Genomic DNA, 12,811 nt, shown 5'->3' with positions numbered 1-12,811 from the left:
TGGGGTGGTAGTGTGTGGTGGCCGGTATGGGAGTGTGGTGGGGGCTGGTTGTGTGTGTTGGTTGTTTGTTGTGGTTGTGTCGCGTGTGGTATATACCGGGCATTAGCGGGATGTCTCATCTGTGTTTTGGTGGTGTGTTTAGTTGTCGGCCTGGTTGGCTTGCGGGTTGGGAGGGCTCGAGGCTGGCTCGTGACGCGGGTGTGATGTCGTCTCGCTGGATATGGGGGTTGGGTTATGGATGGCGGGTTGGGTTGGGTTGTGTGGTGGTTGTTCTGGCGGTTGTTGGTTTGGTGTTTTTTTTGGCTTTGTTGTGTTGGGTGTGAGTGTGGATGTGATATGTTGGTTGGGTGTTTTTTTTAGTGGTCTTGTGTGTTGTGTTGTTCTGTGGTTTGTTGTGTTTTTGTGGTTGTCGGTGTTGGGGTGGAGCTGGCGTGGGGCGTGCTTGTGGGGGTGCTGGGGTTTGGGGGGTCGGTGGGCGTTTGCGTGGTTGTGGATGGTGGGGTGGTGTGGGGGGTGGTTGGGGTGTTGTGTGGTGTGGGTGTGTTTGTTCTGTGTTTGTTCTTTTCTGTTTTTTATGTATTGGTGTTTTTGTTGGGGGCTGTTGCGTGTGGTTCGGGGGTTTGTGTTGTAGTTGTTGGGTTTTTGTGTTGTGTGTGGTTTGTTTTTGTGTTGGTGTCTGGGGCGTGTTGGGTTTTCGCGCGTGGTGTGGTTGTTGGTGGTGGTGGTGTTGTTGTTTTTGTGGGGGCTGTCTTGGTTTTTGGGGGTGGTTGTGTGTGCTGTTTTTGAGGTGTTTGTGTGGGTGGTTGGTGTGTGGGGGTGGGGATTGTGTGGGTGTGTTTGGTTTTTGTTTTTTTTTTTTTTGTTATGTGGGGTTTGGTGTTGCGGGTGGTTGGTGGTGGGTTTGGTGTGTTGGTTTTTTTTTTGTTTTTGTTTTTTTTTCTTTTGTTGTTTTTGTTGTTTTTTGCTTTTCCTTCGCATTTCAGTCGTTTTTTTAGTGGTTTATAATAATTCCTTTCGTGTCTGATACTTTGCTTTTTTCTTGTTGTCTTTCGTTTTTTATACTTATGTCTGTATTTTATATTTTTGGATATTTATTATTATAATTTATATTGCTTGTAGGTTTGGATTTTATATTTGTGGAGTTGTGGTGCGCTTATTTTGGGCTGGCTCGTGGGTTTTTGATTGGTTGGGTGTGGGATTTCTATCGTGTTGGTGTGTTGCCTATAGTAATGTCGCTACTCCTAAATCACTGTCGCACACATAATGTGAATTATTCAATTATCTAACACAGACACTGTAGATTGTGTTTTTTGCTTGCATCAGAATGCTTTTAATAGGCAGTTGATATCCAATCGTGGATTACTATTCACCCACTCGCATAAGAGGTTCAGTAGGTGTCATACACACAAAGCAAATAAAATTTATACACGAGTTGTATCACACAGAAAGCCGAATCTAATTACCTCCATATTCAAGCGCGGTCCTAAACCGGATCAGTAATAAGTGTGGCGATCTAGAATTTTTGCAGCAACTAATATAACGGAAAAAAAGGTTCTATGGCCCTTGTATGAATGCGGTTCGATGTACGTTTCAACTCCTGTGGCTTCGCAATGTCTGATCTTTAGGTTGCCGAGTGAACTCACTCTAAGCTACCGTCTACTGCGGAGATTGGGCTCTGGAGCAGCCCGACCGAGCCGCAGGGGCTCTGGGATTGAGCATATTTTCCTGGTCACTGCATTGGTGTGGCGTTGTTGTTGTGCTCCGTGCAGTTGGAAGCTCCGCCTCCTTGGCGTTCAACAATGTTCACCTGCCACATCGAGCAAACACAGAATGTACAGACTCAGAAATTACACTGACATCGATTTTGGAAAAAATAACACAATAAGGTATGTCAAGCAGGCGCCTCCCTCCCCACATTGGCCAAAGCTACCAAGTATCCTTTCCTAGAACAGCAAAATGTATCAGAGTACTCGCTAACCAGAAAGGCGTATAGCCATCATCATGTATGAATAGGCCTCAAAACATACAGCTGGTCAGAAGAGGCTTCCTTGGGTCCAAGCTTGCCAGAACGGATCCCATGGCCGACATGATCTTTACTCGGATGCCAAGTACACCGTATACAGGAGTAGAAATTTAAGTTTGAACATGGGGAGCCCAACGGCGGACCTCAAAAAGCAGAGCCGCCCAAGCAAAATGAGGGAGTCTGCAGCTCTGAAGTCAAAATTAAAGATCATTAACAATAACGCATGTGACGCTTATTTGTTTTTCATGCGGTTGCACGTGCTGCCAAATTGCTTTGCGGACTTTTACTGAAAAAATACAGAAAATCCGCGAGGCCGTGCTCTGGAACAAACACTTAGGTTAGAATGGTCCAGAATTCTTCAGGGAGTCACACAGGACTCCTGCAATGTCAAATAGCGAGGTTGAGTCCGATTAAGTAACATCAGGATAGTAGTGATGACGCCGGTACTTCCCTTGTACGTTAATTTCGCACCCTGCCTATAACATAAGTGTAAAAACATTTAAAGAATCATACATTATGTTCACCACATATACATCATTGTAGATTATTGGAGATGTAGCCTAAAGCTTGCACCAGTCAAATATCAAACACAACTAAGACTGGCAATGCTTGCATCAGAATGCTACTAAGCAGCTCTATCCATCGAGGATTCATGTAATCCCCTCGCATAAGAGGTGTCAGTTTGTGCATCATCATTCACAACAGCATCAACAGGTTCTCTCTGAATGATCACTACTAGAACTATATATTTAACCAGATGCAGCCACTGACTGCAAATTATAAACTTCGTGAAGAGGATACAAGCAACGGCGACATTTTCTGAGAGACATGTAAATGCACAGGACAGAGGATTTATAGCACACACAAAAAAAGCAGTCGTACATTTACCGTAATAAAGGAATTTTTACCTCACCATACAAGAGCAACAGGCGATTCAAGTAGAGGCAGACATGATTGGAATTTGTCTAATAAAAATTTTTTTACTCACCCTGTCTGAGCAGTACATGTCTAACGGCCATATCGACATAGTCATTGCAGGGGTCGCCACTGTGGATCATGAGTCCATCAACAAACTTCATGGACTTGGCCCTCTGACCTCGGAGCTTGCCCGACACAATTACCTCGCAGCCCTTGGCTCCGCTCTCCATGATGAAGCGTAACACACCATAGCATGCCCTGGTTGCAAACACAACTATTGTAATACAGTAGTACTGTGAGGGGACAAATTGCTCCTTGACACTTTGTAATTTCCAAAACACTAGTATACATAATGCATGTTTCGCTCGACCTCGACTACTGACTATACCTACTACTTTCAATTCGCTGCTTCTTATGGTTGCTAATACTCTAACGCTTTCATGCCATGTAATTTCTTTTGATTAATGTCTACGCCTTTACCTTCTTACAGCCAGTCCGCCAATCAATTTGTATCTAAGAGACTCGCACTGTGCAATAGCACATAGCCCACGTGTCGCCACCTTTTCTGCATACAACTGAAAATAAAATTGAACATGAGTGACAGATACAGTGCACAGATCCATCTAGATACAATAATGTAACCCAACAAGAGTAGGGTAACAAAGCCAACACCGTTTTTGTGTGGAGGCACACTGAGTGATTCACGTGGGGGGGGGGTATGATGTGTTCTTGCAGACTATGTATTTCCAATGTGGTTTTATCCTGAACACTAACAATTTTTGGGATAACTGGTTTCAAGAGCAAATGCATCACGGGATGCCTGAGAAAAGCTCGCCGCAAAGATATATCTGTGACGCGTCATTCGCTCTATTACACTTATTGATATTGTTGCCATTGCTGTTCGTGTCGGGTGTGAATAAAACCCGGACCCGGACCCGGAAAACCTGCATATATAACCGGACTGGAGTAGAATGGGTTAGGGTTAGGGTCCGGGTCCGGGTTTTATTCACACCCGTTCGTGCCCAATGGCACAAAATTGATCAAACTAAATTGAACTACGGATAGAGTTAGAGTTATTGTGACAATGACAATGCTACGATGGTTATTTATGCACAAGGTAACTAACATATGACTAATAAGAAGATAGGACTGGACATCTTCTCTATCCCTGAGCCGTCTACATCTACATCTATATGCTTACGTCGATCTGTCACGCTTGACAATTACTCAACGGTGGTTGTGTACACAGTACAGTCACATGCACTCAGTTATGGTAGTACTCAGATTGAAGTTTTTTTTAGGTAAACCACGTGCAGAATATGCTTACCTCAATCGCATTTTCTGGAAAGTTGAATCGTTTTTGTACAACAGAGGTCAGTTCTCTGATTCTGCGGCCCTTCTCTCCAAGAACATTTTGAGTTCTCGTCGCAAGAATGATGATTTCGGTACGGGTAGGTGTCACTCTGACTTCCACACCACTGTAGCCATCCTCGGCTAGCTCACGAGTCAGGAACTCGTTCAATTCGGCTTTGAATACGCCCTCCGCGACAAACTAAAAACAACCACAACAGCACGACTATAAAATATTGCTACACTGAAAAACGGCAGCCATAACAGCACTTGCAGCATAGCAATGGCAACGCTACAATGGTCAATGAAAATCGAAGAACATCAATACTACACCAACGATGAATAGATATCAAATTGATCGCAATGATCAACAAGAATATCAGCTATGCAGAAACCTTTACATTTGTAAATAAAACTATATATTACAGATATAGTAAGTAATTTACCTTCCGCTTCTTGGAAATCTGCGAGGTCATTTTGGCGATATCGAAAAAGAGGTTGTGTGCCGGAATCGGAAATGTGACGTCAGATAAACACATGAAATATGGCTGCGCCCACGAAATACTTATTTTTACATGTTTTGTTTTGTGTGGTTGTTATTTTGCTTTATACGTATGTCAGTGCTAACACAAATCGCAAAATAGAACAACTATTTAAACAATATATTGCAAAATATAATAAGACCCATGTAGAAGGTAGTAAGGAATACATTTTCAGAATGAATGTGTTTGAGGTAAGTAAACTTAGAACTAAACTGAGTCTGAGTGAGTTACAGTTTTAGTTTTACAATCACTAATATTAATAATACTAATAGTAAATAAGTAATAGCCTAATACTAATAGTACACACACGCCGGGCCAGCGGCCAACATACATGTTACTGTTGTTACAAAGTTGTCATTTAGCATTTGCGTTAAATAGAGAGAGAACGTAAACCGGCTCGCAATGAATCTTTTCTAGCAGTAGAGTTTTTATAGCACCCGTCGTGTGATCTGGGTCGTTCAATCTTGGATCTGTATCGCTCTACTAGTACTACTGCTACTACTAGTACAGTAGTGAGTAGACGTGGTATTTCATGTGTATTGTGTAGAAGTCGGTCAGTATCATTTTAATTCGGTAACACTAACAACAGTTGGCTAAACACGATATACTTTGTTGAACGATATACGAACTGGATTATTTGTTGCATACTTCATCAACTTTTACTAGTTTTATCAATAATGCTATGACTTATAGGCTGTGGCTACGGGTACGGCAGCCGTATGTTAATGTCTCGAGGCTGGAGGTATGGCAGTCCTTTCGCTTTCATACTTAACGAGACAAAGATGGCGGCGGGTGGCGCCAGATTTCGAAATAACCCCTTGGGAAATAAATTCACGATTTGAGAGTTTAGATGAGCTAGAACCCTAACCCTAACCCTAACCCTAACGCCAAAAATGGGCTTCAACGAACGACGGCTGCCGTACCTGCAGCCACTGCGTAACTTATATTCAAGTGTATATTGCACATATTAGTTTTCTTTTTCTGGTTCTCCTACTACTTCTAGTACGTGTTAATATGTACTGGCTTTTCTTTCAGAAAAGCTTGATCCGACATGCAAAGTTAAATTCTAAAACAGTCTCTATAGAAAATGCACAGTTTGGTATTAATAAATTTTCTGACATGACTCCTGAGGAATTTCAAGGTAGGGTATGTGCAGGAAGATATGAGTACTTGAACATATATTCCTTTCAAAAATAATTTATTTGGTCTAGAAGAAACAAGCATTTGTATACACATTATTATTTAAAAAAACCCTATGGAGGGGCACAAGGATGCTCATAGAAGGGGATGGGGAACCATATAGAAATTTAGAGGAAAGGGAATCCATATAGATAAATACCTAAAGATTATTTTCAACTTTCACATTACAGCTATAATGGATCTCATATTCATGTGCCCAGAACATTGTACTTATGTCACTCATTTGTGTTTTTGTTACAGTTAAATTCTTAAAACTGAAACAGGAGCCAGCTGAGCCATTTCAACCTCTAAGCCTTGATCTCTGGCTTGGTAACAAACCAATAGCAACTACTGAACGTACCCAAAAGGTTGATTGGTATGGAAACCCACGGCAAATTTATAGTTTTAATGCACAATTGTTTTCAGTGTAACTATGTATATCATTTTAAGTAATCTATCCCAACTATTATCTGTTATAATAACTATTTTTAGCTCATCTGACGTAGTCAGATGCAGCTTGTAGAATCGCATGATCATCCGTGCATCCGTCCGTCCGTTCGTCAACAGTTGGACACAAATCTTAACCGCTCGACGTACGGTCACGATATTCGGGACGTCGGGGGGGGATCGTGAAAAGGACTCAGGATGACAAATCTTGGGGTCAAGGGTCAAAGGTCAAGATGTATAAACGGAGGGGGAATATTTTCCCCTTATCTTAAGGTATAGGAGGAAATACGGAATTGCGGCACAAATCTTAACGGCTCGACCTATGCTCTTAATATTCGGTGTATAGTGTGATGGGCAGGAAACCCATCACCATTGCGAAATTGGAGGTCACGGGTCAAAGGGCAGTGGGGGAAAGTTCAGATATCAGACATTTTCTGAGGACATGGCCTAATGGACAGAGTGAAAAACTTGGCACTAGATGAGTTTTCTCCCCAATTATATTAGCATGTTCATTTTTCCTCATGATCAGCAAACAAGTACGAATAGTTTACAAACGATTAGATGATGATGACACATGAAAATATTATGAATGAAAACTTGTAAACAGTCCAGAATGCGACTCTACCGCCGACTAGCGGCAAGCACGCCAATTTTCTTTCATGCAATATTCTATGGCATTTCATTACTTTCTTTACCAATAGTACAACTTTTTAAAATTTATGCATAGATATGCTGTGCAAATTTGTGAATTTTCCTTATCAGTTAAATGTTTGTATTTTCTTTGCATTAAAATGTGCTTTATACTATAAATAATAAATGACCAGTTTATCACTGGTACTACCAAAGACCCTATACCATATACGAAAGTATATATGATCTTTAGTATTACTTACGAAATTTCATGCTCAGATCACATCAAAACTATATAGGGAGCATTTTTTAGTTCAAAATATTTTATTTGAAAGGAAACTAACATTTTATCACAGTATTATTGTGTTTCCTTGTTATTGATAATTATCGTTCGTCACTACACTGGTGTTCTATGATGCAACTTTTCTTCGCTCCTCTATTGTCTATGACATCGACACATACCATTTACACGTGTGCACTCTGCATCATATACTAATTTCAGTCTTAGTATATTCATCTTTTCTTCGCTCCTCTATTGTCTATGACATCGACACATACCATTTACACGTGTGCACTCTGCATCATATACTAATTTCAGTCTTAGTATATTCACGACAAAATAACAGCAAATGGGTCAACTCCTTCACTTTATTCTTTAATCTTTTTACCTTACTTCATTATTCTTGGTCATACCCCCGTCACACCGGGGTGGCGTCCTTACTGCGCTGCTACGGCGACGGAAAATGGGCCCAGAGCGCGCTAAGGTTGCTATAAGCGTGGTGGAAACGCCAGACATCGTGGTGTGGTCGCCATGGTCGCCAATGATCACCGAGTCACGGCGTTTGTTTTGAGCATGTTCAAAACAAACGCCAAGGTTCGGCGATCTGACCTGGAACGCGGTGAGAACGCGGTGGGGTCGCGAAGGTCATGAGACAAGCGTCGTAACATCTCCATAAACGTAGTACATGCGCAGTACACGCGTGGCAAAGACGCTGCGAAAATGGTAACATTTTCAACGGCGAATTCATGGATCTGGCTCATCCGATCTGTTTCATGCCGATCTGTCTTGGCCACGGCCACGACCTCGGTCTCTGGTAGCTTGTTTCTTCGGCATCGTGTTTCTACTCAGCAAACGCACAACTATACAGTTAAAATTCCCGAAAATCTGACCAGCTTATATAGTCGCCGTGAGAACGTGGTAGAAACGCCGTGAGGTCGCCGTGCAGTCGCGATACACGTAGAAGACGCGTGGTAAGAACCCCATGAGAGTGGTGAGAGCGCCGCGGGAACGCCGGTGATCGCCGTTGCCAAGACCATAGATCTCAATAGAAACGCCATAAGCACAGAGAGGTCGTGGCGGGCGCGCCGTGAGAACGCGGTATGATCGCACAGGTCGCGGTAAGAGCGCGGTTTTTTTTCAAGTTTGTAATTTGTGGGGACTTTTTCTCGCGTTGTGTTCGCGTTTGCCGGCGACCTTGTACATTTTCTGGTCGCCGTCCGGTGTGACGGGGGTATCATGTAATTCTTATTTGTAAATTTTCTTTTTCTTGCGCCCACTGGAAAACGTCGAGAAATTGTCAAGACAGACAGATCTACGTAACCATATAGATGTATATGTAGACTAAATCATCTGCCTTTGAACTAATCTTGTCGGAGGTCATGCTACAGTGGTTGACCTCGATTACTGGATTAATTGCAGGTTTTTTGCCGCTACCGTGCTATAATTGGAAAATTAGTCCGCAAATGCAGACGTAAACTCGCGCTTTGCTAATCTGAGGGTGCGGGTTTATCGTCTGCAGTCACCCTTGTAAAAATTGTTGCAATTTTTTGTTGTGGGCATTGGATAGGTGAATCTAGTAGCACTGAGGGCGTGACGGGGGTATATCCGACCCCAAAATATCAAGTACAGACCTTCTGTTTGTCAATATCGCTTTCCGAAGACTTTATTTCCGTTTCAGAACTTTGTTTTCATGCAATAATTCAATCCTAGTCAGAGTAACTTCGATATTTTTGGCCATATTGACAGATGTTTTTCGATCGACCAATGAATTCACTTCCGGAGCCTCGGTTCACTCGGAAATAATAATTCAAAATATATAATAGATGGGCGCGGACTACCTACCATTGTTTCCTGTTGAACATCGGGAATAGCCGATGAGTAACCGGAAGTGATTTTCATTGCTTGACAAATGTGAATGAAGAACAGAACATTTTCTTTGGATGTTTATATTTACCATTAGGTAAACAACTTGATATATTCTTATGTTGTGGCTGCTACCAGGTCACCATAGCGTGCATGCACGTATTTAAATGATTCAAGTTCAGATTAAAGATAAGTTACACGCAATATGATTGTATATTATCGGGCGCATATATTACTTATAAGTGCCACCTCCAAACTGGAGGTGGCTTTCCAGTGATTGAAGATAGACGCCGGCCCGCAGCCGCATTACTGGGGTCTGCGTCGGCTCGGACTAGTGCAGAATATGCTTACCTCAATCGCATTTTCTGGAAAGTTGAATCGTTTTTGTACAACAGAGGTCAGTTCTCTGATTCTGCGGCCCTTCTCTCCAATGAACATTTTGAGTTCTCGTCGCAAGAATGATGATTTCGGGTACGCGTAGGTGTCACTCTGACTTCCACACCACTGTAGCCATCCTCGCTAGCTCACGAGTCAGGAACTCGTTCAATTCGGCTTTGAATACGCCCTCCGCGACAAACTAAAAACAACCACAACAGCACGACTATAAAATATTGCGCTACACTGAAAAACGGCAGCCATAACAAGCACTTGCAGCATAGCAATGGCAACGCTACAATGGTCAATGAAAATCGAAGAACATCAATACTACACCAACGCATGAATAGATATAAAATTGATCGCAATGATCAAACAGAATATCAGCTTATGCAGAACCTTTACATTTGTAAATAAAACATATATTTACAGATATAGTAAGTAATTTACCTTCCGCTTCTTGAAATCTGCGCGAGGTCATTTGGCGATATCGAAAACAGAGGTTGTGTGCCGGAATCGAAATGTGAACGTCAGATAAAACACATGAAATATGGCTGCGCCCACGAAATACTTATTTTTACATGTTTTTGTTTTGTGTGGTTGTTATTTTGCTTTATACGTAATGTCAGTGCTAACACAAATCGCAAAAATTAGAACAACTATTTAAAACAATATATTGGCCAAAATATAATAAGACCCATGTAGAAGGTAGTTAAGGAATACATTTCAGAATGAATGTGTTTGAGGTAAGTAACTAAACTGAGTCTGAGTGAGTTACAGTTTTAGTTTTACAATCACTAATATTAATAATACTAATAGTAAATAAGTAATAGCCTAATACTAATTAGTACACACACGCCGGGACAGCGGCCAAATACATGTTTACTGTTGTTACAAAGTTGTCATTAGCATTTGCGTTAAATAGAGAGAGAACGTAAACCGCGCTCGCAATGAATCTTTTCTAGCAGTAGAGTTTTATAGCAGACCCGATCGTGTGATGCTGGGTCGTTCAATCTGGATCATGGAGGGTAGTCTGTATCGCTCTACTAGTACTACTGCTACTATCTAAACAGTAGTGAGTAGACGTGGTATTTCATGTGTATTGTGTAGAAGTCGGTCAGTATCATTTTAATTCGTGGTAACACTAACAACAGTTGGCTAAACACGATATACTTTGTTGAAACGATATACGAACTGGATTATTTGTTGGCATACTTCATCAACTTTTACTAGTTTATCAATAATGCTATGACTTATAGGCTGTGCTACGGGTACGGCAGCCGTATGTTATGTCTCGAGGCTGGAGGTATGGCAGTCCTTCGCTTCATACTTAACGAGACAAAAGATGGCAGGCGTGGCGCGCCAGATTTCGAAATAACCCCTTGGCGAAATAAATTCAGCGATTTGAGAGTTTAGATGAGCTAGAACCCTAACCCTAACCCTAACCCTAACGCCAAAAATGGGCTTCAACGAACGACGGCTGCCGTACCTGCAGCCACTGCGTAACTTATATTCAAGTGTATATTGCACATATTAGTTTTCTTTTTCTGGTTCTCCTACTACTTCTAGTACGTGTTAATATGTACTGGCTTTTCTTTCAGAAAAGCTTGATCCGACATGCAAAGTTTAAATTCTTAAAACAGTCTCTATAGAAAATGCACAGTTTGGTATTAATAAATTTTCTGACATGACTCCTGAGGAATTCAAGGTAGGTATGTGCAGGAAGATATGAGTACTTGAACATATATTCCTTTCAAAAATAATTTATTTGTCTAGAAGAACAAGCATTTGTATACACATTATTATTAAAAAAAACCCTATGGAGGGCACAAGGATGCTCATAGAAGGGGATGGGAACCCATATAGAAATTTAGAGGAAAGGGAATCCATATAGATAAATACCTAAAGATTATTTTCAACTTTCACATTACAGCTATAATGGATCTCATATTCATGTGCCAGAACATTGTACTTATGTCACTCATTTGTGTTTTTGTTACAGTTAAATTCTTAAACTGAAACAGGAGCCAGCTGAGCCATTTCAACCTCTAAGCCTTGATCTCTGGCTTGGTAACAAACAATAGCCAACTACTGAACGTACCCAAAAGGTTGATTGGTATGAAACCCACGGCATAATTTAAAGTTTGTAATGGCCACAATTGTTTTCAGTGTAACTATGTATATCATTTTAAGTAATCTATCCCAACTATTATCTGTTATAATAACTATTTTTAGCTCATCTGACGTAGTCAGATGGCAGCTTGTAGAATCGCATGATCATCCGTGCATCCGTCCGTCCGTTCGTCAACAGTTGGACACAAATCTTAACACTCGGACGTAGCGGTCACGATATTCAGGAGCGTCGGGGGGGGGATCGTGAAAAGGACTCAGGATGACAAATCTTGGGGTCAAGGGTCAAAGGTCAAGATGTATAAACGGAGGGGAATATTTTCCCTTATCTTAAGGTATAGAGGAAATACGGAATTGCCGGCACAAATCTTAACGGCTCGACCTATGCTCTTAATATTCGGTGTATAGTGTGATGGGCAGGAACCATCACCATTGGCGAAATTGGAGTCACGGGTCAAAGGGCAGTGGTGGGAAAGTTCAGATATCAGACATTTTCTGAGGACATGGCCATAATGGACAGAGTGAAAAACTTTTTTGTTTCAGCGCTGACCTATATTTTTTATCACTTTATTGAAAGGACCATGAAATGTGCTTTCCACTGACGTGCGAAGAGTAAGTGTCTGATAACCTTTTTGACCTCAAGAGGAGGGTTAAACATTGATTCCTAAAACTGCCTCAATTGACGTCACAGTGTTTGTCATATTCATGGCACAACCTTCATATAAAAACCCAATAAGCCTGGATAGCTGAACGCCTACAGCACAGGCATCACGGCTCAAAGGTCGTTGGATCGAATCCATGCTGATTTTGTTATTATTTACCTGTTTTCTGTATTTTCTATCTTTATCCATTTAACTATTTTTTCCAATTAACGCAAATATTTACATGATTTATTTACAACAATTTAATAACAACAAATAATTTTTACAACAATTATTTTAATTTTTAATTTTTAATTTTTAATAGGGTTAGGGTTAGGGTTAGGGTCACAATGCACCATAAAACAGGAGTTTCAGGCACGCGATTTGTATCAACCAATGGGATTTTGGAGTGTATGCAGAATGGCAGAAGTTG

At 41.3% G+C, this 12,811-nt stretch overlaps 2 protein-coding genes and 1 long non-coding RNA gene across 5 annotated transcripts in view; 1 reads left to right on the top strand and 2 right to left on the bottom strand.

The window, feature by feature from the left end:
• The window catches only part of LOC106814911 (40S ribosomal protein S3), a 21,946-nt gene extending 17,120 nt beyond the window's left edge, over window positions 1-4,826 (bottom strand). Inside the window, exons 1-4 of the mRNA XM_014819291.1 lie at window positions 4,738-4,826; window positions 4,269-4,493; window positions 3,422-3,516; window positions 3,012-3,199 (exon numbers count right to left, since the gene is read on the bottom strand). Coding sequence (XP_014674777.1) covers window positions 3,012-3,199; window positions 3,422-3,516; window positions 4,269-4,493; window positions 4,738-4,767 — 538 coding nt within the window. The 5' untranslated portion in view covers window positions 4,768-4,826. The remainder of the gene's footprint in view (window positions 1-3,011; window positions 3,200-3,421; window positions 3,517-4,268; window positions 4,494-4,737) is intronic.
• Window positions 4,827-4,829: 3 nt separating this feature from the next.
• LOC106814910 (cathepsin O-like) overlaps window positions 4,830-12,811 on the top strand; it is a 12,162-nt gene continuing 4,180 nt past the window's right edge. For 2 of the 3 annotated variants that reach the window (XM_014819289.1, XM_014819288.1), the window contains exons 1-3: window positions 4,830-5,024; window positions 5,869-5,974; window positions 6,274-6,388. In XM_014819289.1, the coding sequence (XP_014674775.1) occupies window positions 4,836-5,024; window positions 5,869-5,974; window positions 6,274-6,388 (410 nt within the window). In that variant the 5' untranslated portion in view covers window positions 4,830-4,835. The remainder of the gene's footprint in view (window positions 5,025-5,868; window positions 5,975-6,273; window positions 6,389-12,811) is intronic. The other variant, XM_014819290.1, reaches the window with a different exon arrangement.
• Window positions 7,395-7,855, bottom strand: LOC106814915. Its single transcript, XR_001394678.1, has 2 exons — window positions 7,703-7,855; window positions 7,395-7,606 (listed from the first exon to the last, which is right to left on the bottom strand). It is a non-coding gene; the product is annotated as an uncharacterized LOC106814915 (long non-coding RNA).

This window comes from Priapulus caudatus, unplaced genomic scaffold (genome assembly GCF_000485595.1).
Source record: "Priapulus caudatus unplaced genomic scaffold, Priapulus_caudatus-5.0.1 Scaffold1004, whole genome shotgun sequence".
NCBI lineage: Eukaryota > Metazoa > Priapulida > Priapulimorpha > Priapulimorphida > Priapulidae > Priapulus > Priapulus caudatus.
Note: the sequence above shows the minus strand (reverse complement) of the source record. Positions and strands in the feature narration are given on the sequence as shown.